This window comes from Carcharhinus amblyrhynchos, chromosome 14, assembly GCF_965287045.1.
Source record: "Carcharhinus amblyrhynchos chromosome 14, sCarAmb.v2.hapA, whole genome shotgun sequence".
Lineage (NCBI taxonomy): Eukaryota > Metazoa > Chordata > Chondrichthyes > Carcharhiniformes > Carcharhinidae > Carcharhinus > Carcharhinus amblyrhynchos.
In genome coordinates, this window is record NC_137337.1 from 39,322,210 (window position 1) to 39,349,767 (window position 27,558).

The 27,558-nt window shown below is 40.8% G+C and overlaps 1 protein-coding gene across 5 annotated transcripts in view; it reads left to right on the forward strand.

The window, feature by feature from the left end:
- Nucleotides 1–27,558, forward strand: part of LOC145352624 (E3 ubiquitin-protein ligase pellino homolog 2) — a 211,450-nt gene that overhangs the window by 84,317 nt on the left and 99,575 nt on the right. For all 5 annotated transcript variants that reach the window (XM_080202754.1, XM_080202758.1, XM_080202757.1 and 2 more), the window contains exon 3: nucleotides 21,894–22,023. In XM_080202754.1, the coding sequence (XP_080058880.1) occupies nucleotides 21,894–22,023 (130 nt within the window). The remainder of the gene's footprint in view (nucleotides 1–21,893; nucleotides 22,024–27,558) is intronic.

Here is a 27,558-nt window from a genome sequence, read left to right on the forward strand (position 1 = left end):
TTCAAAGGCATTAGTGATAATCTTCCAGTCTTCCTTAGACACAAGTGGTGCCAGAGGTTGAGAAAGTTGTGGTTGCACACTTGTTTAAAACAGAGTTCAAGGATAAAGCCAGCAACTGCAGACCAGTCAGTTTAATTTCAGGGAAACTTCTGGAAATGTCTTTCAGGACAAAATCAATTAGGTAAGTGCAGGATAAATAAAGCCAGCATGGATTAATGAAGGGAAAATCTATATATACTTGGTGTTTTTTGAGGTTGTAACATAGAATTGTTGATAAGGGCAAAGCAGTTGATGTGGTATGTATAGATTTTAAAAGCCATTTGATACAGTGCTGCACAACAGATTTAGCTCCTGAAATAAAAGGGAAGTAAGCATTTAGATAGAAAGTTGTCAAAGTCCCAGAGAACTATAAGCTTCTCATTTCCTTTTTGAGAGAGGGAGCTGACTGATAATGATTTATTCTGAAGATCACCACACCAAGGGCGAGGGCCCAGGTTGAGAAGGCCCCTCTGGCCATTCTTCATGAATAACCTCAGCTAATACGGGAATTGAACCCATGCTGTTGGTGTTGCTCTGCATCATGAACCAGCCATCCAGCCAACTGAACTAACCAGTGCTCTTGGTTAATAAATTGGTTGAATGATAGGAAACTGAAAAAATGAGTAGTGATGAATGGTTATTTTTTCAGATTGGAGGAATGCCTGTAGAGGAGTTCCCCAGGTTATGTTAGGATCCTTACTTTTCCTGATGCGTATTAATGACTTAGACTGTGGTGTTCAAGGCATGAAATTTGCAGATGATACAAAGATTGGAAGCATTGGCAACAGTGTTAAGGATTGCCTCGAATTTCAAAAAGACACAGACATTTGGGTGGTTGGGAAGACAAATGGCAGATGAAATTCAATGAAGAGAAATGTGAGGTGATCGGCAGGAAGAATATGGAGCCACTATGATATAAAGGAAAAAACTCTAAAGTAGGTGTAGGAACAGAGAGACCTCGGTGTATATGTACGTATTAAAGGTGGCAGGGCATGTTGAGAGCAGTTAAGTGCAAGCTAAAGTTAATATCTTAGGCTTTATTAATAGGAACATTGAGTACAAGAGTAAGGAGGTAACATTGAATTTGTGTCAGACACCAGACCTCATTTGGAGTACTGCATCCAGTTCTGGGCCCCGTACACAAGGAAGGATGCGAAGACATTGAAGAGAGTACTCGGAAAATTTGCAAGAATGATTCCAGGCAGAAGGAGATGTAGCTAAGAGGGTAAGTTGGAGAGGTTGGTATGTTTTCTTTGAAAAAATGAAGGCTGAGAGGAGACTTGATAGAGATGTTGAAGATCCTGATGGGTATGGACAGGGTAAGTAGTGAGAAACAGTTGCCACTCGCGAGCATCGAGGACTGGAGGGCACAGATTCAAAATAATTGGCAAAGAAATACAAATGATGAGTGGTTAGGGATTGGAACAAACGTCCTGAGAGGTGCTTGAGGCAGGTTCAATAGAAATGTTCACAAGGGAATTGAATCATTGTCTGAAAAGAGTGTGCAGAGGAGTGGGACTAGATGGTATGTCCTTTTAGAGACCCAGTGTGGACTTGATGGGCCAAATGGTCTCCTGTGCTGTAAAGATTCTGAGATTACAAATCCCAAATCTGGACTACTATGTGCTTAGCATTCCACATATTCCAGTTTGATAAATATTAAAACACAGAAGCTTGCAGTTGTATATATAACATTTTAAATTTCAGTGGATTTAGGCCTTGTTCTTTAAATTTAAGGTAACAGCAAATTACTCTGTTTGCAGGAATCTGAGACAAAAACAGAAAAAGGTGGAAAATCTCAGCAGGTCTGACAGCATCCGTAGAGAATGAACACAGATCACGCTTAAGAGTCTGGATGGGTCAACCTGACGTTAGCTCTGTTCTCTCTCTGCAGATACTGTCAGAACTTATTCTAATTTAACATTTTTATGATATTCAAGTTGTAAATGTTGGTTAAATTGGAGTTGTAATCATTGAATTGAAGGAGTAAGAATTTGTAAGATTTCTTGTAATGTGTGTTTACAGAACCTTGGAATTTCTTTTATTCTCCATCAGAATAAGCTCGGCTGTTTAGTTATCTTAATTTATGGGAATCTCTGGCTCTTTCCACTTAACAAAGCATCATATTTTACTAGTGCCTTTTTATGCATAACAGTAGAGGGTTAACCACTGACAGTTTAATGGAAGAAGGTTAATTCTAAATAGATCAAGCAATAATTGGCTTTGCTGGCCTTTAATTATTTTGAGAAAGGCCACAGTTGCAAGGTAATATAATTAATCGGATCCTCTGAATATGATTGTTTTGTTTTACAGAAAAAAGTGTTCTGCACACAATCTTTGGATGGACATATGTTATCTACAACTATGTGGTGACTCTATGTATTTTGTGACACAACTTTTAAAGGGCACCTTTTTGTAGACTTCAATGTTTTAAATATTAAAACCCTAGTAATGAGGACTCCGTGAATTGCAGAGATAAATCATCACTTTTGCAAAGTGCTGTGGGTTGCACAGATTACATTTGAACTTGTTTTAACCTTTTTGTAGTTGACAATAGTAGTGAATTATCACATTAGTGCAGAGCTCTATTTGATTATATAGCATGCCCAGGGGTTTCTTCATTAACATTTTCAATTATGTTGTGTTCAGGAACAATGGTATTTGCTTCATGATGCAAGATTATAATTGCATTAAATATAGTGAAACAGTTGTTATTCTAAATAATTGTAGAATTGATAATGTGCTGAATCTTTCTGTAAAATTAATGGTGAATACTTTTAATTGTTGTGTGCATCAGATGTGTGCAGTTAAACGTGGAAATCTGGAAGTTGTTGTCTGATGCAATATTTTTCAAAATCTTTTAGAAAATAGCCTATTATTGCCAGACTCGCCATTCAAATATGCTGTACAGCTTGAAATTACTATAACGTATATACTTGGACTAAATTAACCAAAAAGTATTATTATGTATTTGTTCCAGTTTTAATTTATTTTAAAGGTGTGGTAAGCCTTAGTTACTGTTTCTCAAATAGAATCCTTCTGACACTGAAAATTAAGGAGCCTCCGCTTTATGGATTTAATTATAGTCTACAAGAAATAAATTTTAACATTTTTCTTATTTTGCTCAAGTTTTCTTTTATTTCACTTTTTGTACCTAATTCGCCATTAAATATTCTAACTGACACTTTCTGCTGTTCTGCTCATTAACAGTTCTTCAATTGAGTGGGTTAAGGAAATACTGCTGACTTGCATTTTTAACACTGGTCCCAGCTGTCCTGTAGAGAGGGTGCTATGCTTTTTGGATGGCGTATTCCATATAGGCAAATGGAGAATTCATCATAAATGCATATATCCTCTCCAACGATCCATTGCTGCTCTAATCTTTTCCGCTCTAATGACATCAAATAAATTGTCACCACCCAGTTCCATGCCATCTATTCTTTTACTCATTTTATTTTTTTGGACCCCCCCCCCCCCCCCAACGTATATCCATTTTATAATATGATCTCCAAGTACATTTATGCTATATGGTTAACAGCAAAAGGAAATGCATTTGTCATACAGTCAACTGTTGCTACAATGAGATATCAAAGAAAATTATGCCCCAAGGCTATTATAAAGGTGAAAAGGGCATTGTTATCTATTCCCGGGCCCTTCGGCTCTTAACTTCATCTAAGATGTGTCTAGCTTTGGTGTCTCAGGTTTGGTAATCTAGAATTTGATCAAAGATTACAGAAGCACCACTGCAGTCATAGGGTGGTTATCAAGGCAGGTTTACACACAGCTCAAGTGGAAAAGCATAGACTTGGAAAGATTTGTTTGAGATCTTCAAGCGAATGATTAGATAACTTAAGGAAGTCCAGAGACACAACCATCAGCAAGCATAGAGCTAGCTACAGTAAGTTGATGCTTGAAAAATCTTTTCACACATCTTGGAACAAGTTGCTGGTACATGCAATGAATGGATATTTGCTGTAATTTTCAAAAGGGACTTAGATGATTTCTTGAAATTTGCTTGTATAAAATATAGGAAGGATATGAAAGATATTTTCCTGTTACTGTTATCTTTAGTTTTTTTTAAATTGTTCTTGCAATGTGAACATTCCTGGGAAGACCAGCATTTATTGCTCATCACTAATTGCTCTTCAGGTGGTGGTGAATCACTTCTTGAATCACTGCAGTCCATGTGGTGTAGGCACATCCAGAGTGCTGTTAATGTAGGATCGAGTTCCGGGAGTTTGACAGTGAAGGAAAAGAGATCTAGTTCCAAGTCAGGATGGCTTGTGACTTATGTGATTTGTGATTTCTGACTTGTGACCACATCATATATGCATTTATGATGAATTCTCCATTTACCTATGTAGAGCTGTACAATAAATGGCAGAACCATCAGGAGTATAGACACACAGAGGGATCTGGGTGTGCGGGTCCACAGATCCTTAAAGGTGGCAGCACAGGTGGAAAAGGTGGTGAAGAAGGCATGTGGCATGCTTGCCTTTAATGGACGGGGCATAGAGTATAAAAGTTGGTATGTGATGTACAAGTTGGCATGTGATGTTGCAGTTCTGTAGAACATTGGTTAGGCCACATTTGGAATACTGCATCCAGTTCTAGTTGCCACGCTACTGGAAGGACGTGGAGGCTTTGGAGAGAGTTAAGAAAAGGTTTACCAGGATGTTGCCTGGTATGGAGGGTATTAGCTATGAGGTGAGATTGAGTAAACTAGGGTTGTTTTCCCTGGAAAGATGGAGGTTGAGGGGTGACCTAATAGAAGTTTATAAAATTATGAAGGGCATAGATAGGGCATAGAAGCTTTTTTCCAGATCAGAAATGACAAACACAAGGGGTCATAAGTTCAAGGTAAGGGGGGGCAATGTTCAATATGGATATATGGGGGGCGTATTTTACACAGAGGGTGATGGGGCCCTGGAATGCACTACCAAGCAAGGTGGTTGAGGCAGACATGCTAGGATCATTTAAGATAGCCACATGAACAGATTAAGGGATACAGATGCATGGTCTAGTTAGGAACACATGATTGGTGCGGGCTTGGAGGGGCGAAGGGCCTGTTTCTGTGCTGTATTATTCTTAAAGTTCTTATGCATCTGCTACTCTTGTGTCTTGGGTTTGGGAGAGGCAGTTCCAATGAGCTTTAGCAAGTTGCTGCAGTGCATTTTGCAGATTGAGCACATTATTGACGCTGTGCATCATTGATGAAATGTATGAATATTTTAAGGCGGAGGATGGGTGTCAATCAAGCAATTGCTTTGCCCTAGCTGGTGTCAAGCTCCTTGTGTTGTCGAAGCTCCCCTTATTCTGGCAAGTGGAGGATATTACTTCACATACTTGCCGTGTAGATGATGCACAGGCCTTAGGGTGGTGAGAGGCTAGTTACTCATTGCAGAATTCCCAGTCTCTGATCTGCTTTTATAGCCACAGTATTTATGTGGCTGATCCACTTGGTCAATGGTAACACCCATGATATTGATAAGGGATTCAGCGATGTTAATGGTATTAAATGCCAAGGAAATATGGTTAAATTTTCTTACTGGAGATGGTTATTGTCTATTTTTCCGTTCTGGGTAGATGAACAAGAAACCATTTCCTAGTGTTTTTTCTTTCATAAAATAACCTGCATTTCTTTCCTCTGTTGCTTCTCCAAGTGAATTATGTGGTTGCTTGGTAGGGTATAGATGTAGGGTGATAGTGTTTAGCATTTACATTATGCCAATATAGGCTTGATGGATCAGGTGGCATTTGTTTACCCGTCAGATCGAGACTAAAGCTGTCTCTTTGCAACCTTGGTGTCATATTTGATTCCACGATGAACTTTTGACCATGTTTTTGAATGATCACGAAGATTGGCTTTTTCATCTCCACTTTGACTCTATCTGCTGAAATCATCATTTGTGCTGTTGTTACCTCTAGCTTTACTGTTCTAATGCACTCCTGGTTGGATTCCCGTATTCTACCATTTTCAGTGCCCTGATGCAATTGCACAGACATCAGACAGTTAGTTCCCAGCATTGTGATTTACATTTCTGTCCCTTAAGGGTGGTGATCCTACATTCAAGACCTGTGATCTATTGGTGGGCCAACAGCTGTTCAGTTTTAGCAGCATCACTGGATGTTGTGACTACTGCTGGTATTGAGGCATTGCCCAAATAGCAAAGTTGAAGGCCACGGTGATGGGTGGGTAGATGGGCACCTTTTTGCAGGAAGATTTGAGGGTTGGAAGGATGCACGGTTGCTGCTGGGACCCCCTCTGTAAACCATAAGATTCCCTATCATTAGGGCTAGAGCCCACAAGTAGGCTGCTAGCTTTTACTGGGTAACCTTGCCATGTGTTAGCCTACTTGCAGTGGCAAGATGAGGCCCATTAATTGGGTATTCCACCCTTCCCTTTCATGGTTCTACATCTGCACCTCCCACCCCCACTTTAAGCCTGCACGCTAGATTCTGCGCAGTACCTCCTTGCATGGATTGATGTCACATTTTGTTTTATAATGCTTCTCTGAAACACATTGGGACATTTTAATATATTAAAGGTGCTGTGTAAATATATATTGTTGTGTAAAGCAAAATCTATGTGGCCTATCAAGCTTGCCAGCCTTCTCACATTAGCTCAGACATGTTGCTGCTGCTGTTCTGCAGAATGAATGTGTAAAGCAAAGTCTGTGTGGCCTATGAGGCTTGTTAGCCTTCTCGCGTTAGCCTTCTCTTCATGCTGTATCAATTGCTGATTCAATCTGCTTGAATTTTGTAGGTCTGGAAACTTGCCAAATTCAGAAAGAAAGAGGGGCACTGCCCTCTAAGAACTCCTAGCAGTATCTAAGCTTGATTTATCTGTGTAAGCCTAGTTCCACCCAGTCACATAATTTTTCTGTCAATCAATCTAATTAAGTCCTACACTGCAAAACCCCAGGGGAACAATAAAGAACAGCATTATTTCAGATTAAAACTAACATTCTAGCAATTAGGAGCAATTATGCTACTGCAGTAACAAAGAGGCTGTCGGTTACAGACAGTGCCATTGGTGTTAGAAAATTGTTTTTTCAAAAAAGACCTCTGCACAAAAACATGACTCGAGACATAGTGAGTGGTGCCCCCCCTTCACTGATTCCTGTGACAGGGAGGACAGGGAAATTCTGCCCAACAGGGAGATGATTGCTTTTTAGACCCTATTTCTTTGTTTCAGGAACCTCTTCCCTAGTCTGCTGGGATTCTGGCAGATCATGCTGATCAGCAGGAGGGTCCTTTCCTGATGGACTGCAGGTGACTGGTGCCACTGATGTTGCATCCTCCCTTGGGTTGACCAACTCTGACCCTGAAATACTAGGCATGGGCAACTCCACTGGGGCCAATGTGGACGGTTCCATTGCTTGTGGGGCTTCTCATCTGTGATGTGGTAACGTGACCAACTCGTCCGCATGTCTCCTCCAAATCAGTTCATCTCTGGACTGTACTGTGTAAAACAAAGGACCGGTTTGTGTAACAGATGTAGTTGGTACCCACTTCTCTCCAGAAGTATGATTCCTGGCCAGAACAAATTCCCCTCTCTGAAACATTCTCGACTGCTCTTCTGGCTATCTGTCTCTCTTGGTTTCATTGAACCATTGTAGCAGATCGAACATGCTTCTTAATTTTCAGTTGAACATCAACGAAGCAAGCAAGAAGTGGATTGTTGTGTGTGGCGTATGTCGGTGCACACTCAAATGTGTTTATCCACTGCCCGAGTGACAACTTCAGAGACTGTTTCAAGGTCTGAACAAATCATTCTGCCAGACCATTGTTCACCTCACATGTCTGATTCCATAGTGCTCCATATACTCAGTGAAATCTTGTGCCACAGGGACTGACCACGATTGTCAAACCAGGCAAATACTTTATTGAGGTTTTCTACTATTGACTCTGTCAATATGGATTTCATAGCCATGACCTCTTGAAGTGGGCATCCGCTACCACTAATAACATCTGCAGTTTTCTACAGGCCTTGCAAAGTCATTCCCATGGGTGAAGAAGTGACAAGGGTGACACCTTCTTTACCAAAGCACAGGATCCTGCTTTTTCTTCAATTTGTGCATCAACATTCAACTACCAAAAATAGCTGCTTGCTATTTCTTTGATTCGCACCAACGTACAGTGCCCTTGGCACACGCTGTTCCAGCACCTTTTCACTTAATGGGGGACTGATGACTCTGATTTCCCCATATTTAACTCCAGGTGGTTTCTACTATTCGACTTTCCTCCAGAACAAAGTCCACTACTTAGTTTGTAATTGGATCATTCCAAGTGACATTCTAAGCTTGGTTAGTGGTTACCGGAACTTTATCTTCCTATGTGAAGTATGTTATCTTCAGATTTGAGTTGGGAGCATCTTTATCTCCATGCAAAAGGGAGCCTTGACAGAGCATCCACATTGCTATATTTCTCTGACTGGTACTGGATCTCATGTGAGTAGGCTGACATACTAATGCCCACCTTTGCAATTGAGCTACCGCCATGATGGACAGCAGCCCAGGGTCAGTCAGAAGTACGAAATGCCTACCATATCGGAAGTGACAAAACTTCTTGACACCAAAGATGATGCCCGAGCCGTCTTTTCCCACCTGAGCATTCCTCAGCCTTTGTCAACAATCTAGAAGTGATTGCTATGAGCCTTTCCTCCCTGTTTAGCATAATATGAGACAGGACAGCCCCCACCCCATTGGGCAAGATGTAGCATACAAAGTGCAGCAGTAATTCTGGGTTAAAGTAAACTAGCACTTTCAATCTCCAACACCTGTTTTACCACCAGGTAGGCCTCCTCACATTCTTTTGTTCACTTTCACAGTTGTCCTTTCCCCCAGGAATTGTACATCAATTTCAACACTGTCGCCAGATCCATAACAATCTTGCTGTAGTAATTAATAAGCCCTAAAATCAATCTCAATTGGAACACATTGCCTGTCTGATATTGGGAACTTCATGATGACCTCCATCGCCTTAGCCTTGTGTGACCCATCACCATCAATTACGTGATTCAGGTATTCAGTGGAGTCCTTGGAGAACTAATTTCTGTCTTTATTCTAGGCCATGCACCTGCAACATCAAAGCTATTCTCCAAGTTCTTTAAATGCTCATCCTCTGTCCAACCTGTGACCAAGATATCATCCAGACAACACTGAACTCCTGTCAGTCCACTCAAGATTTGATCCATGGCCCTCTGGAACAGAAACAGAGCTGATGTAATGCCGAAGGGAAGTTGCCTATAGCAGAACAGGCCCCTGTGTGACTATCCTAAGTAAGTTGTGAATCCTTCACTACCCCCATCTACAAACAGGCCTGCCATTGGTCCATTTAGGAGAATTTTTCTACCCCTACCAGGCCACTGACTAGGTCCTATATGAGAGGAAGTGGGTATTGATCTGCACATAGCACTGGTTTTACTGTCGCTTTAAAATCCTAGAGATTTTCGACGATCTGTCTGATTTCACAACTAAAACAATTGGGGTGACCCAGTCAGTTATTGGTTCCAAAACCCACAGATCCACCAACCATTCCAATTCAACCTCCACCTTAGGTCTTAACAGCATTATGGTATTAGATATGCCTTAAAACTCCTTGGACAAGGATCTGGCTTTAGCCATAATTTAACCTTGATACCCTTCAAAGGATCCTTGAAAGACATGTTACCTTTTTCCAAAATGTCTTGTAATCTTGTGTTCACATTTGCCAGCCTATTTACCACATCCCAGCTCAGTTTCAACTTATGTAACTGGAAGCATTCAAATAATATAATATTGCCTTTCACCACATATAGTGATAACTCTGCACGTTGGCCCCTCAGCTGTATGTTCAACAGTACTTAACCTTGAGGGAATCCACTTGCTGTGTATGTATTCATAATGTGATCTTTGCAGGCTTTAATGGCTGGGCTTTTAACTTCTCCCTGTATACTGATTCCAATATCAAGAACACAGCCACCCCATATCACCTTGCATTTCCACGGCTTTCCTTTCCAGGTTAGGGAGAACCCAGAACCGATCAGCTTTACCTTGTACTGACAGAATGTTCAGCCTAAGCTCTTGTTTCTCTGGATTGTCTACTTCTGCTGTGAACCTGGCTGACTCCCTATCCACTCCATGGCTGGCAACATGAAGTTTTTTTTTAGCCTTCTCTGGACTTGTCTGCACCTGGCATTTCCAGTTAATGAGACCAACATGCTTGCAGTTGTGACACTGGGCCCTCATGTCCAATAGTTCGATTCCTTGTGGCTTCAAAACCTGTGGGGCTTCTGCTACCTTGTGGACCCAGGCACTAATTCTTTTCAGCCAGTAATTTCTGCTGAATGGCTTCATGCAGAGGTCAGAAACCAGCTGGTTCCGTAAGGCATCCTGGAGTATGTTTCCAAACTGGCAGTGCTCAGCAGTCTCTTCAGAGTTGCCATGAATTGTGCAATCAACTCCACTTCAAATTGATCTTGTTTGCAGAATCAAACACTCAGCATTCATAGCTGTAGAGCGAAATGAGGTTTTAATACATTGCACAATTCTTGGTAAGCCTTGTCAGCCATTTGTCTGGATGTACCAAACTCCTCAAAATAGCTAAGGTCTTGCTCCCTATGGTACTGAAGAAAACTGGTAACAGCAGGTCCTCGCCCAACTCAGTACTCAGTATAAGATTATACAAGCATCAAAGAGACCTATGACACTGAAATTGGACGCCATTTTGTTTCTCAGCCAGTGGGAATTTTTCCCATCAAACAATAGTAGGCCCAAAGCCTCCTTCCATTGTTGCCTGCAGTCAGTGCCCTTGGCACTGGCTTCCCATGATGGCCACTCCCTTGATACAGTAAAAAGTCTGACAACACCAGGTTTTAGTCCAACCTATTTATTTGATAATATACTCGCAAGCTTGATCTTGATCACAGAGATTAACATGCCATCCTAGTCGCTGACTCCAGCGTGAGTCTCTTGGCACCTTCTTCCACATGAGTCTAGTCCCAAAGCCTCCTTTCACTGATAAGCCCCCCCAGCCCAAATTCCCTTGGTGCCTGCTTCCTGTGACATTTTTGGCCTGCAGGCAAATCCTACCCCTGCCCTGGACAGACTATTCAAAATGAAGTAATAGCAATCTGAACCTCCTACCCTTTCTCCATGGGGTTGCCACACTGTGGTTCTTTTCTAGTGCTGTTCTTCAGGCCCAGGGCAATGCTCAATCTACTCCACCTTCACCGGATTGGAATTCCTGCAGGATGCAGAGGCTGTGAAGCAGCCTCATTGCCAGTTAATTTGTATGCTTCTATGGACGAAAAGTGTCTAAAGAATCATGATGTAGGCTTGATAACTTTGGGAGCTCTTTATTGAAGGCGTGTGCTTATTCACAACCTGGTCTAAGACTGCCCAACAGGGTCCCAGACTGATCACCCAGTGGTCATCTGAGCTGCATTCTTAAAAGGGGCAGTCCACACCCCAACATATATATGTATCACAAATATGTCGAAGGGCAGTTCCTGCAATTAATGGGAAGGCAGATGCCCTGGTTTACCAGTTAAAAGGTTTAAAGTGTGCTTTTTTTTTTGGCACTGTTCTGTCATAGGTCAAATCACCAACATTTATTTGTATGTTAAGCCTGAAATAAGGTGAATTAATGGAAACTATTCAACGTTTTCTGGATCAACCACCCACCTTCTCTCAAAACTTGTCAAATTTTGCTCAGAGTTTAACTCAATTTAAGACTTATTCGCACACTACGTCTGCTTGCTGACTTACATTGACTCTTGTTCACCTTTAATGAAGTTCTCATCTTGGTGTTCAACTCACCCTGGCCTTGCCCCTCCCTTTCTTTGTTAGTATCTTCAGCCCTTGAAGAAATCTGTTTTTCTCCATCTCTAGTCTCTTACCTGAATCTCGCTTCCTTCACTCTAACACCTGTTTGGGTATACTGAGGGAGAATTTTGCATGGCCAATGCATCTAACTAGGATGCCTTTCGGATTGTGGCAGGAAATCAGAGCTTCCTTCACTTGCCATTCTCAGTCATGCCTTGAGCTGTCTAATCCTGGTGTGAGGAATCATTTTCCTGAGCTTCTCCTCTGCTATAAGATCCACTCCTCTTTTAATGTGTTTCTCAAAACCCACTTCTAACCAAGCTTTTGGTCATCTGTACTAATATCTCGTTTGAACTACTGTTAATTGTCTGATAATGCTCCTATGATGCGCCCTTTCATAAATGACATGAATACAACTTGTGTGATTCTTGAGACATATATGGGCAACATCAAGGCGCAGTAATTAGCACTGCTACCTCACAGCGCTGGGGCCTGGGTCTGATTCCCGGCTTGGATCGCTTGAATCTGTGCAGAGTCTGCACGTTCTTCCTGTGTCTATGTGGGTGCTCTGGTTTCCTGCCACAGTCTGAAAGGCATGCTGGTTAGGTGCATTGGCCATGCGAAATTCTTCATCAGTGTACCCAAACAGGCATTGGAGTGTGGCAATTAGGGGATTTTCACAGTAACTTCATTGCAATGTTAACATAAGCCTACTTGCGACACTAATAAATAAACTTTTAAAGAAAACTGGACAAAGACAAATAAGGTGTAAACTGAATGTTTCTGCAATCTAAAGACATATAAATATTCAAATGAACAATTAAATAAAGATGAAGATCAGAGCAAAGAAACCCCCCAAAAATAAAAGAAATTTGCAAGCCATAAAAGTCACAATGTTTCAACTGTCCAGTCCTAAAAGAATCTATTGCATGAATATTCCTTGAATCTCTAAAGGCAATGAAACAGACTTCCAGAATATTCAATTTTCTTTTACAACTCCAATATTTATTTTCACACTAGCCTCTCTATACTCTTTCAGCAACACAGTGTTATTTGATTGTGATATTCTCAATTGCCTAAATCCTGTTCACAATTGGGTATTTTTCCAGGAACATTTGAAAGTCAACATCAAATGCTTTCCTTCAAAAAATAAAATACTGAAAATCTGAAACTAAAAAAACTTTTAGAAACTTTCAGCAGGTTGGATAAATCTGTGGAGAAAGGTAGCTAGTTGATATTTTAGATATTAATCCTTTGTCAGAGCGGTTCTGATGAAGGGTTATATACTTGATATATTTGTATCTCCTTTCTCTCTCCCCCCCGCCACACACACACACACACACACACACACACACACACACACACACACACACAACTTCTTTCAGTGGGAGTCTTATCAATGTGGCCATTCCTTTTGGGAAGGGGAAAGTGAAAAAGGGAATTCTTTGCAGATTTTTGATCTTGCATGTGATACATTCATTATAAAATAGTGACCTCTTATGTCTGCATTTGCAATACAATGGAGATAACATTCTTTCATCTGTATCATTTGTGTCTTTTCAGCATTTAGCTCATCTCTCTCTCCCACACTATTAATAAAATTAAAATGAGCTTATAATTCTACATCGTTTCCTGTAACTTGAGATCTGAATTTCGGAACCTTTCATTTTGGTTTTGAGTCATCTTCAACTAATCTATACACATCTGAAGATGGGGAACTTGAAATTGCATGCACCATTGCAGAAAACAACCTTATTAGTGTTCAGAATCATGTTTTGGATTATATTTGAGATGCATCTTAATATCTGGCGAGCTTTATTTTTAAGTGTTTCACATGGAGCAGTTAATGATATTTATTTTCTTTTGTAATCTATGGACATCCTTTTATCATGTTCATTGTTTCTACTGTAATTTTTTTTATGCTCGAGAATAAATGTAACCCACTCTAAAGGAACTATCAGTTTTCAGTCTCATTAATGGAGCATTTGGACTTCTCTAATATTTTACAACGGATCCACTCCATAAACATATGATCACTGTTGATGTAAAATTAAATAAGGAATGTGGTTCTTGGTCAACACTCTCAGTTTATGGTCATTTACTGTGGTATGATCATTTAAAACTCTCAAACCATGATATTGCAAATTGTGGATCTGTTCTAGACAACCACTTCAGTCAACATTACTAATCTTGTTTTCTCTGACAAGTTGGTTGATAGCAAGAGGTTATAGATGTAAAATAATTGGTAAAAGAACTAGATAGGAAATGAGACTTTGTTTTCCAGAATGTTCCAGATTTTAATTCTAGTGTACATGGTGGTGGAAACCAATTCCATATGAAATTTCAAAAGGTTTTGGGACAAGTACTTGAAGAGGGTTATGGGGAAAGAGCTATCTCAGGCACAACAAGCCAAGCGGCCTCTGCTGTAAGACTCTACGGCCTAGATTTTATGGCTGTAATGACAATTAAACCGTGAGCATTTGCAGTTAATACTCCTTTGAAATTGACAGCAACTTCTGGAACTTGCAGATATGCAGAAAAGATTGAAAATCTAGTAGTTTCTGTCCATGATTTTGCACTTCACCATAGGTGTGCTGTTGACATTTCCACAGAAGCCAGCCCCTGAGAAATCATTGAACTGATGAGAACTTTCCCTTATACATTAAACTCACTGTTTGGAACTATGTTTAAAAAGAAATCTTGCTAATTAAGTGTAAATGGGTTTTGAACAGGATATGTAGGTGTAACTAAACAAAAAACGTCTCTGGTGGTATGAAAACACATTGTATTTGTGTGATATCAGGTTTCTCCATTCTAATAAATTCCAGTTTTTTATTAAAGGTTATTTCTAATCTAAGTCTGGGGAGGGAGGGGGCCTGTGGAGAAAGTGAAGAATGATCAGTACATTTTATTTTCTGCTTTGCTTTCAAAGAATTCTTCAGTGTGATTGGCTGATATCCTGCTTGATGACATTACTGTTGCTGGATGCTTGGAGCTCCCCTTGACGTGCTGCCAGGTTCAAATTAATGCTGGGACTGGTGAAATCCATGTCAGATAAATTACTAAATTTTTGTAGGCAGCTTTCTTTGAGCTCAGGAGTGAACAGCATTGCTTTGCTGCTGTCCACGAAATTAATTTTAAGTGGTGATGGGAGAGACAGCAAATAAGCTGATGAAAGTGAAGAGGAGACATGTTAAGATTTTTAAAAAAAAACCAATCTATTATGGAAAGAATTCAAACAAAATAAGCATTTTCATCTTAAATAAAAGATGGAATTTTATATTCCCATAATGGCAGGGACAGAGCTGTAAAATGTGGCGAGCCATTCAAAAATCTATTGACTTTGGCTGGACCTGAAAATCCTGTTAGGAAGAGGGGCAATAAAATTCTGCCTTTGTATTCTAACCATTTCCAAGGAATCGCTACTAGGAATGCCTGTTCCTGATTAAGAAAAACCTGATGTTACACAAATATAATGGGTTTTCATAGCACCAGAGATGTTTTTGCTTAGTTATGGGGAAAACTTCATTTAAGTGAATGAAGTACTACTTGAGACAAGTTAAATGGTTCCCATTGACGATGTTTGTGTTACATCTGATCTTTAGCTGTGGCTGTATTTTCACCATTTCTGAACTATTTGGATCTATACTCTGACAGTGGGATGTGTGATACATTAACAGTGCTTTATAACGTAAGTTGGGGTTGTAACAATGCTAGTGCACAGAATTGTTCTTTTTGTGAACAATAGAGCTTTGGGGTGTGATGATGGATGAGGAACTGAAGTGCTAAATACAGAAGGCTGGAGTCCTGTTGGTAATTTATATTGAAAGCTGATGCCTTGGACCAACAATGTAAGACTTTTTCACATTCATTTACAGTATTCTGTGTGTTTTGAAAGTTTTGGGTTTGAGTATCACACCAATATTGTGAACTCAAAGCCTAACATAATATTCAAAGTGCCTTAATGGTACGTGATGCAAGAACCCATCGGATGAGATGAAATGCTAAATTTTTACATTCCACTCAACAGTGCCAATGTTAATCTACCCCACCTGTTGGAAAATTGCAGGATCAAGCGAAATTCTGGCTTTTATTCTCCATTGAAGACTATGGGTAGTGTTGAATGGAGTGTAAAAATCGGTTCCACCATATCTACTGGGTTTCTCAAATGGTGAGCTAAATTAAAATTGCCTCCATTGTGTATATTTAGTCATTTAACCAAATCTGTGTTTCAGTATTTTAAAATGTATCTTAAAAGCCACACAACATAATTTAAAGACAGCATAATTTCTACTGACATTCTACATATGCCAGATTGACTTTTTACTCTTCATGAGATTTGGCTGAGTACAGACTAGCTGCTGCTCATTTACTTTCACAACTTGTTATTGCTAAGAAATTCATTTTTTAACATCTTTTAGAAAATGAAGTTCTGTACCATGTCTGTCTTTTTAACACCATATATGATCAATTTTCCTAATTTATGAAGAAAAATATTAACTGTAGTCCAATTACAGTTTGAAATTGACTGACTAAATCGGTGGAGAAATTAGTATGTAACTGTCAGAAGAAAACCATTCATTTCTCCCAATTCTACTTAATTTTGGACTTTTTAATGGGAGAGAAATGTGTTTAGCAGGACATTGCAAATATCTTTGACTAAAAACAAGAATTTGGGAACAAGCATTGCGCTTTCAATTTAGTTGAGAAATATTTTTGTTTCAAGGTGGCATGGTGGCACAGTGGACCCAGGTTTGACTCCAGCCTTTGGAGTTTGCACATTCTCTCCATGCCTGTATGGGTTTCCTCCTATAGACTAAAGATATGCAGGTTGTTTGATCATGTCAAATTGTCCCTTAGTGTCGGGGGACTAGCAGGGTAAATACATGGGGTTAAGGGAATAGGGCCTGCGTGGGATTGTTGTTGGTGAAGACTTGATGGGCCAAATGGCCACCCCCTGCACTGTGGGAATTCTGAGTATCATGCATTGAGGCAGCTCTCAAAACTGTGCTGACATTTCGAGGGCTACTATTTCACCAAAAATACTTAATTTAAAACAGCCAGGATGTGCTGATGCAGAAAATGCTATCATGTACCAGTTTTTCAGGAAATATGACACCATTATTTGTTTGCTATTTCTCCATGTATAATTCATTCTTCAAAAATTTCTGTTGTGCTTCTTGCAGGATGCACTGCTTTTTCACTATAATTGAAAACTTACTAAATAAAGTCAAAATATCTACGACGTGCAGTGTTGCAACTCACCCAGGCTCCTGCTCCAGCATCTCTGACTCGATACAAAAAAGATCGAAGGCAGTTGGTGCATGAGAATACCACCATCAGCACATTCCCCTCTCAAGTCACCAGACTCTTGATGTGGAAGTATAACACTGACTCATTGTCACGGTGTCAAAATCCAGAACCTGTCTTCCTGATGGCAGTGTGGATGTATCAACATCATGTGATATGCAATGATTCAAGAAGGGAGGTTGTGACCACCTTCTGAATTGCAATGGGGGATGGGCAATAAATGCTGGCCCTGCCAGTTTGGCCCACATCCTATGAATGAATAAAAAAAAATCTGGTTCGTTGTCATATCTGTTTTGCAAATTAATTCTAGCCGCTTGATATGTCTGCACTACCTTTTGCAGTGTTTTAAATGGTAGGATCTGCTACCTTTTTCTGTTTGCTTCCTATCCAAGGATTAGTTAGTGAAATAACCAAGATTAGGATGCATGAACTATATGTATTGTGCATGCTGGCAACACAATTGTTCGAAGTTTATACAGAAATTGTTGGGAATACTCAGTGGTCAAGCAGCAGAACTGGGGGTGATAGCCCCAGACTTTAAGGTGTGGTGGGATTGAGTTATGGATGGGAAAGGTGTAATTCTGGGTTTCCTGAATGTTCTGTAGGTTTCTTGTCTGACAACAAGTCTGATGGTACAATCCTGTAGCATAAAACTGCAGCTAAATTTGGTCAATGGGGTTGTGATGATGAGGTTTTTTTTTTGTGAGGTAGTGGTGGGAATATGATTTGTGGGGATGGGGGAGCAGTGTATTTGTGGTGAAGGAATCCATGGGGTGGGGAAGGGTTGTGGTTGTGCCTGATCACAGTAGGTAGGAACAGATGGTGTGTCTGATCACAGGGAGGACTGGTTGTGAATAAACAAATCATTGGTAGTGGGGTGTGATTACAGGGTTAGATGTTGGGTGTGGAGGGAAAATGTCTTCCAGGCTCACAAGCAGCACTGTAAACACATTTTAGCTTCTGAATTTTTGCCCTAGTCTTTTATTAGGGTAGCAGGGTCATTTGAGACTTCAAGGGGTGATCAGCCCTGTCCTTTTGTAAGTCTCCCTATGTTCAAGGCTACAAATCACGGACCAAGGATGGACCAGTAAATTTTTGGTGTTGATGGTAGAAGAGCTTTAGGGATAATAACTTCGAACAGACGGAGAATCTTTTTGGGAAAATGGCTCCCTCGTCATGCAGATCATTGAAATTTAATATGGCAGGCTCTGAGGAGCATCTGAAGAGGAAAGTGCAAGATTGCAAGGTATGGTAAAGTGAGCAGAGGTGGCCTATCCTTATGCAGACCTACCTCTTTTTAAAATTAAGGCATGTAGGCCCTTAAATTTCAGTCATAGACCTGCTGCCTGTGAGCAGACAGTGCACCTTCCCTCATTCTGCTTCATAAAACCAGATATGATCTGGTTTGAGGTAGGTTGTGTTTCCTATTTCAGGTTTTCTAAATTTTCAGTCTCCAACCTGGACCAAATTGAACTACCAATTGAATTTGGGGAATAAAATGCTGCTGTATACTTCAGGCCAGTGACTTTTCTTAATGCTGTTTTTCTCTTCATAGATGCTGCCTAACATGTGATTTTCTTTTTTCCAGCATTTTCTGTTTCTATTTTAGCTTCTGTGTTTGAAGTATGCTGATGTGTAGTCACTGCAGTGATGTGAGTAGAATAAAGCTCCGTATTTCTGTCACATCCAGTCATGAATGATTGTGGAGACTTAATCAGAGGAAGAGGCTCTACAAATCCCATCCTCCATAATGGGGAAACCAAACACATAGAGGGGAGGGGGGGATGGAGTGGAGGAGAGAAGAGAGAGGTGAGGCTGAAATATTTGAATACAAACTTCAGCCAAAAGTGCTGAGTGGATGATCAATATCTGCTTCCTCCCTAGCATCACTGATGTGAGTTTTCAGTCAATTCACTTCACTTGATATCAAAAAATGGTTGAAGGCGTTAGATGCAGACAAAGGTTTGGGCCCTGACAAATCTTGGCTGCAGTACTGAAGACTTGTAAGAACTTGTCGTATCCTTGGCTGTTCCAGTACAGTTAAAATACTGACATCTGCCCAACAATTTAGAAAGTTTTGTAGGAATATCCTGCCCGTAAAAAAACAGAACAAATTCAGCTCTGCCAGTTATTGCCCCGTTAATCTACTCTCAACTCAGTGAAGGAAGGTGTCATTGAAAGTGCTATCAAGTAGCACTTGCACAAAAAACCTGCTCAGTTTGGGCTCCACCATGGCCACTTGGCTCCTGATCATGTTACAGCCTTGGTCCTAACGAGGACAAGAGTTGAATTTGTGATGTGAGTGACTGTCCTTCATATCAAGGCTGCATTTGATGAGCATGGCATCAAGGAGCCCTAGCAAAACGGAAGTAAGTGGGAATGAGAGGAGTGCAGGGAGGGAGACCCTCCATTGGTTTAAGTCATATCTAACTCAAAGGAAGATGGCTATTGTTGTTGGAGGCCAGTCATCTGTGTCTCATTGCTGCAGCAACTCCTCAAGATAGTGTTTGAGGTCTAACCAGCTTCAACTGCTAGAGCAGAAGTGGGGATGCTATGTTTTGATTGCACGTGCTTAGCGTTCACCACTCCTGAAATACTGAAGGAGTCTGTCCTCATTCTGGAGAATATTCTGGCTTGGCCTGAATGACTTGCTGCTTCCCAAGAGCAATAACGTAAAAAAATTAAATTCCAGATGATAGCTGAAAGATTGATGCATTAAGACTTTTACTGTAACTACCAGGCTAAAAGCACTATTGACAGTGTTTTGTAGACAGCTTAAAATTTAAAGGAGAACATTCTGTAGTTTTTTTATACAACTGAAAGATCCATTTTACAGGAATACTTTACGCTATTCCTTGAATAGTAATTTGATTTTTTGCAGATCCAGTCCCAAATGATTCTTGGCTCCCAAGGATTTATTTATATTCTTTTCCTTTACCAACCTGGACACCTTTAAGCTCAGAACTATCCGTTATGGTAGTGATTTTTTAAAATACGGATTTGCCTTCTTGCATAAGGCAGGCAAATCTTCCAGCCTCATTTCAAATCCTCAGAATTTGGTATTTTCCATTTTGGCATGAACTTGCATGCTCATTCCTTAACAATTAACTGTATTGACTTTCAGCCTCTGACTGCTCTCTCCCCTGGATCATGGGAAACTAATTATGTATGAGAGTTTTGGAGATATTTTAGATATTCTTCTCCTCTTGAACCCTAACTCCTTGATGGCGTGAATCACATGCATTGAGGTAGAAATGCTGAATAGCTACCCTTGATAGCCCAACTCTCTTTTATCTTGGAAGTAAATGGGTACTTCCAAGTGTTTACAAAAATGTGATGGTGAGGTGGATTGGCCATCTGAATTGTCTAAAGATTTGTAGATTAGGTAGATTAGCTATGGTGAATTTGTAGGGTTATGGGGATTGGAGGGGGTGAGGGCTGACTAAGATGCTCTTTCTGAGAGTCAGTGCAGACTCAATGGGCCAATTGGCCTCCTCCTCCACTGTAGGGATTCTGTGATTCTAACCTGATGATCTCAATACTTTCCTGGGACTTTGGAACTATCAGTCTATCTACTATAAACAATTGCTACTGCAATTTGTCTTCAACTGTTAACACCTTGCACCTTTATATCCAAAAACAACGCAGGCATCCCTTTAATCTTCTAAAGGCCACATCAACCAGACGCTGTCAGGTGAACCTCAGCACAAGTCACATGACTCAATACCACCCCTGCCCCAGTCTCGTTCTACGAAAAAAGCCACAAGAGGAACAGGAGTAGGCCATTTGGCCCCTTGAGCCTGCTCTGCCATTCAGTAGGATTATGGCTGATCAAACATTCTTCACGTCCACTTTCCTGCCCTTTCTCCATAACCCTTGATTCCCTTACTGATCAAAAAACTATCTCAGCCTTAAATATACACAAGGACTCTGCCTCCGCTTTTGTTTGTGGCCATGAGTTCCAAAGACACACAATCCTTTGAGAGAAGAATTAAATTGACACCCTCTGGTCCTAGACTCTCCCATGAGGGAAGACATCCTCTCGGCTCTTACCCTGTCATAGTCCCAGGTTGTTCCAGAGAGAGAATGGAAAGTTTGAAGGTGAGATGCTCCCCATTCTACTTTTATTTATACTCAAGTTCCTCTACGTTTTACAGAATCTCAAGGGTTCCTTCATTTCACTTCCTTGGGACCAAACCAAGGTGTGCCACGGCTATTAGGAATTTGCTTCGATTCTTCTCAGTATTCCTGTTATTTTCCAAAGTATGAGATTTCTTGGGGTCTGCCCACTAGCATCCAGTGCGGCAAACCTCCAACTCTCCTTGAGCACCTCGATTGTGGATTCCTCATTCAAGCTTGGGCCTCAATACCTCTTGCTTAGTGATTTAGTCCTTAGAAACTCCTTGATTTCTGATAGCCCTCTGAAACTGGCCTGCAACTCCTTGTAATCTCAAAGCTACTTCTGGGCTGACTTCAACTGTCTTTGTGAGAAATCTTGCAGATGAAAACACAAAACAAAATGGTACCTGCAAAAACAACTTCTGTCGCAATGTTGCACACCAGGGATTTCCGGATAGAATTTTAACTTAATTACTGATGACTTTAAATTTGCTCCATGATCTGAAAAATATATGGTTATTTTAATGCCCTTTTCTCTTAGTTACTGGTTGTTTTCAAACCCGCCTTTGATCTTGAGAACTTACATAAATAATGTACATCTCTTTTTGCTTACAGATACAATGGGTCTCTTCCAAATGGGGACAGAGGACGCAGAAAAAGCAGATTTGCTCTTTACAAACGATCCAAACCTAATGGGGTCAAGCCCAGTACAGTGCATGTTATTTCCACTCCGCAGGCTTCCAAGGTATGTGGTTAAGATTATTAGTTGGGATGACCATTATTGATTATCTCAGTAGAGTTTGTGTCACTTGAACTCTCTTGCTGGCCTAATTTCTTCTCCCTCAATTATTTTCACTTTTGGTTGACATAAGTAGGCTGAACAGATTTTCAAAAGTCAAAACTGGGACAAGCCTTGGGAAAGCACAATCTGATTGACAGTTTGAAGTCTGGGGGAGGGACAGTTGCATGTAGGAGGTCATATTGACAAGAGTTGGCCACCCTGTTAAGATATCAAATTATTGAAAACAGCATTTAGGAACTACAGACTTTCGTTTCAATGATATGTCTGCCTCATTCCTTTTTAAACAAAAAACCTGAACCTAAGCTTTGTTTGTCACATCCTCTACTCCATTCTAATTTTACTGTGGAATGCATAATAGTAAGACAAATCTCCATTTAGAAGCCTTGTTTATTTTAATTTGCTCACTAATAATAGACACTTTCAGTCTGAACCTGAATTCTAAACTCTGTGGAAGATTTTGTTTGCACCTGGAGTTGCAAGAAGGAAAGCAAGTAATCTTCCAAAGAGAAATTTGATTGAACATGCCATGGCTCAACAAACTTGCTTGTCGCCTTCCTCAGTGCTGATTGATGGTTTATCGATGAATGCATCCAACAAGCACCTTACCTGCAGCTTGCAGATGGCAGACACAACTGTCCATCTTCTGCCATCACTCAGAGGCTGAATGCCTTCTGACTCCCAAGTGGTCATGACGTTGATTTATAGGGGGTAATTATTCCATGACTTCGAATAAGTTATCCTCAGTTAAGTTAACCATAGTACCTCCTATGAATCATTACCTCCCTTGTGGGCCTCTGGCTCTCTGCCACTTGCTTCACCCGCAGCTGGCCTCTGGCTCTCTGCCACTGGCCTCACCTGCAGTTGGCCTCCTACTTGGAGTCCCTGTTTGGCCATTTGGGGTGGGGTGTTGTGATGGAATGGTGAATAGGCGTTGAAACCCAAGGCACCGGAGATGAGGGGGTTGGACTATGAAGAGAGACTAAATAGACTGGGTCTGTACTCGTTGGAGTTTAGAAGGATGAGGGTGGATCTTATAGAGATGTATAAGATAATGAAAGGGATGGATAGGGTAGAGGTAGAGAGATTCTTCCTGCTTAGAAAGGATCGCAGGACTAGAGGGCACAGTGTCAAGATAAGGGGGGGGGCAGTTTAGATCGGAGTTGAGGAGGAGCTTCTTCACACAAAGGGTGGTGAATCTCTGGAATTCTCTGCCTGTTGAAGTGGTGGAGGCTACCTTGCTAAATATATTTAAGTCACGGGTAGATAGGTTTTTGACAGACAAGGGAATTAAAGGTTATGGGGAGAAAGCGGGAAAGTGGAACTGATCCACTTCAGATCAGCCATGATCTTATTGAATGGCGGGGCAGGCTCGAAGGGCTAGATGGCCTACTCCTGCTCCTATTTCTTATGTTCTTAAAAGCTGGCTAATGCTGGGGAGAAGGATTTATTTTTCTGTAAATGTTGGAGTGTCTGGTATCATGATGCAGCAGCTTAATGGTTGGTGAGGGTGGGGGCGACATTCCAATTCCCAAGGTTCAGGTCAGACTAGCACAAGAATTTTTTTATGTCTGTTGACGGTAAATTTAATGTGAGGGCAGGGTTAGTAGGAAAAGGTGGGTGTCGGAGAAGCTGAAAGCCTGGACATTTATCCAATCTGGAAAAAAGTTGTTGGGAAAGAAGACTGTCCCACCAAACTGATATCTGGTTGCTCTAAAGATGAACATTTCTGGGATATTCTAAAACCATGTTGTTTTGTGCTTGGTACTGCGTATGACTAATACAATTTAAGACTTAACATATTGATAAGTTGGCCTAGTGAGTTTACTGTACTCAGCAAAGATTAATGCTTCAATTTAGTTTACTGGCACTGTAAAAGAAATTTTGAAACAAAATATTATGTTTTTAGAGAACATTAATAATCTGTTATGTTCTCATGCATTCCCCATAGCTGAAAGTGAGCGTGGGTTGACAGCTTGTTGCATTGCAAACCTTTACCTATCTGGCAACTGAATCGGGCCCAAGAAGGCATAAAAAGTGGAGTGTAGAAACACTTTCTGTTCACTTGTTTGGGAAGATGCCCCGTTTATATTTAGTGCTGTCTTATGTGTATGGTTCAAGCTTGAAATAATGTCACCTCTATTTCAGTTTCTGCTTGGTCTAAAATAACTTTTGCATCACTTAACTTGAAACTACAGTAATATTAATCTTATCAGTCTGAAGTGATTTGAGTTTTGGCAGATAATTTCTTAACCATTTGATCTTCTCACCAGTTGCATATACTACATCAATGTTCAGCCATCTTTTGAAACATGATGAAAATGTTTAAATTGTATTGTAAAGCCTATGTTGATATTTTGGCACCAAAACGACTGACAGGACATGCATTCCATGCTGGCATAGAGCAACTTGTATTGACTTAGCTTGTGTTTGCACAAATGCAATTTCTGAAGAATTAGTTTCAACTTTACAGAAGTTTTTATTGCAGCAGCAGTTTTACAATGTTAACATTGCTTCTCAAAATTAATGTTAAGCGTTCGTGGGCATGGATGGCTATGTTAGATAAAACTGTTGGGATATCACTGACTTGGCAAAACTGGGACACCTGGTCACCCTATACAAACAAGTTCTTATGGGTTTCTGAGCACAGTTTCTGAACACAGTTTCTGAAAAGATGGATTGTTGTCGGTTTGAATTTGAACTCCATGCAGAGTGAGCCCGAACCATTGATTTAAGTGGTACAAGTGATTCAAAATTGCATCACCTTCCTAGCCACCCCCTCCCCAAATTTATTTAACCCCTAGGTACCACCACCTTCCTAGCCACCCCCTCCCCAAATTTATTTAACCCCCATTTTACAGGATTATTCCTCCCTCTACAATGCTATATTTAATGTACCCGTTTTAACTGAAAGACGTTTAAATTGCAAATTATGAGCAGTTTTCTGATTGTTTTTTTTAAGAGATTAGGTGGGAAGTGATTAAATTTATTTTGGTTGGGAATCTTAATATTCTTTAAACTTTCTTTCAAGGTAAGAACACTTGTCTTTTGTAGAAAAATGTTGGTACTTGTAATTGCAAACCACTTATGTATTTAATATTTGATTTCATCAGATGATGAAACTTTTCTTTTGAATTAATGAGCATCCAACTTTGGAATTTGTTTAGTAACCTTGATATATTGAAAGCTATTTGAGAAACAGTATTGTATTTCAAGGTATAAGGCAAGATTTTGGGTCATGACCTTGACATCCGGGTCAACTCTGCATTATGTTGGGAATTGTCACCCGGAGGTGAGCACTCTGCCCCACCAAATTTGCCAATTAATAGTCAAAGTGTGCTTGGCATCCAGCTAATAACAGTGGGTGAACTCTTGAAGCTAAAAGGAGGCCTTCCAGCACAAAGAAACAGCAGTCTGCCTTTTCACTTGAGAGAGAGCATCTCAAAGTAGAGGTGCCCTCTCTCTAACCATTATACTTTTACATTTAAAAAAAACTCAGTAGCCAGGCCATCAATCTTCCACAGATCAGAGTGCCACCGTAGCTGTGGACTATTTAGCAGTGAGTGCTTCAGAAGACTGCCTGTTTCATTGGCCCACCAGACTGCTCCTGGGAGAGAGCAATCTACAGGCAGCTTTTAGAACGTAAGAACATAAGAAATAGGAGCAGGAGTAGGCCATCTGACCCTTCGAGCCTACCCCGCCATTCAGTAAGATCATGGCTGATCTGAAGTGGATTAGTTCCACTTTCCCGCCTGCTCCCCATAACCCTTAATTCCCTTATCTATCAGAAATCTATCAACCCGTGACTTAAACATATTCAATAAGGTAGCCTCCACCACTTCAATGGGCAGAGAATTCCAGAGATTCACCACCCTCTGAGAGAAGAAGTTCCTCCTCAGCTCTGTTCTAAACTGCCCCCCTCTTATTTTGAGGCTGTGCCCTCTAGTTCTGGTTTCCTTTCTAAGTGGAAAGAATCTCTCTACCTCTACCCTATCTAACCCCTTCATTATTTTGTAAGTCTCTATAAGATACCCCCTCAGCCTTCTAAACCCCAACGAGTACAGGTCCAGTCTATTCAATCTCTCCTCATAAGCTAACCCCCTCATCTCCAGTATCAGCCTGGTGAACCTGCTCTGTACTTCCTCCAGGCCAATATATCCTTACGCAAATAAGGGTACCAAAACTGCACACAGCACTCCAGCTGCGGCCTCACCAGTGCCTTGTACAGTTGCAGCAAGACCACCCTGCTTTTATATTCTATCCCCCTCACGATAAAGGCCAACATTCCATTCGCCTTCTTGATCACCTGCTGCACCTGCAGGCTGAGTTTTTGTGATTCATGCACAAGGACCCCAGGTCCCTCTGCACAGTAGCATGTTGCAACTTTTCACTATTTAAATAATATTCCATCCTACTATTATTTGTTCCAAAGTGGATAACCTCACATTTGCTAACGTTATACTCCATCTGCCAGGTCCTTGCCCCCTCACTCAGCCTATCCAGATCTCTCTGCAGACTTTCCGCGTCCTCCACGCAATTCGCTTTTCTACTCATCTTCGTGTCATCAGCAAATTTTGTTACCCTACACTCAGCCCCCTTCTCCAGATCGTCAAGCTGGCCTTGCTCCCCAGGCCTTGGGGCCTGCTCTGGCAATTTTACTTTATAGGCCTTTAATTCCAGTTAATTTGCTGCCCCCCACCTGTGGGGAAAATGGTCCTTGGGCAGAATTGTGCAGGCACACCAACACCTCCGTGTTCATCCCCATCAGGGAATAAAAATCTTACCCTTGGTGTATTGCTGAAATGTCTTTAAGTATTGTAAGTTAAGTGAAAAGTTTGATTTCTTCAATTCTTCTGAAGTTTCAATTTTAATATTGTCCCTGAAAAGGAAAAATCTAGATGCCATATTTTCTTACAGCGATCAAAGGAAAGGAGTGTTGTCTCAGTTTGGTGCATCATGTGGTTAGCTCAGAGTGACACTGTTAGATGGTTAGAAATAGGTTACCTCTCGTGCATTATCCAGTCTATTACCCAGCTTGTAGAGAACAGGGGAGGGGTGGGTGAAATGGTAATGGAGCAATTAAAGTAGAAGCATCCTCACAGACATTTGCTACCAGTTTTTGAAGTGAATACATTACGATATTCCACCTAGTTTGTTGCTCGATTTTTGAAAAAAGAACTCTTCGGTTAATATGAGGTGGTACTGGTCCTGCACCTCTGCCCTCACCCCTTTCCTTCTCTTCTAGAACTGTCATTAGGTCCCCCTTGTCTTTGTCTTTGTCTTTGCATTTCACCAACTACTATCAAATACATCAAACGATCATCCACTGCAATTTCCGCCAACTCCAACATGATGCTACCAAAAAACTCATCTTCCCCTCACTACAATCCTTATGATAGCATTCTGCAGGGACTGCTCCCGTGACACCATGGTCCACTCCTTTCCAGAGGATGTGGAAAAACTCAGCATGTCAGGCAGCAT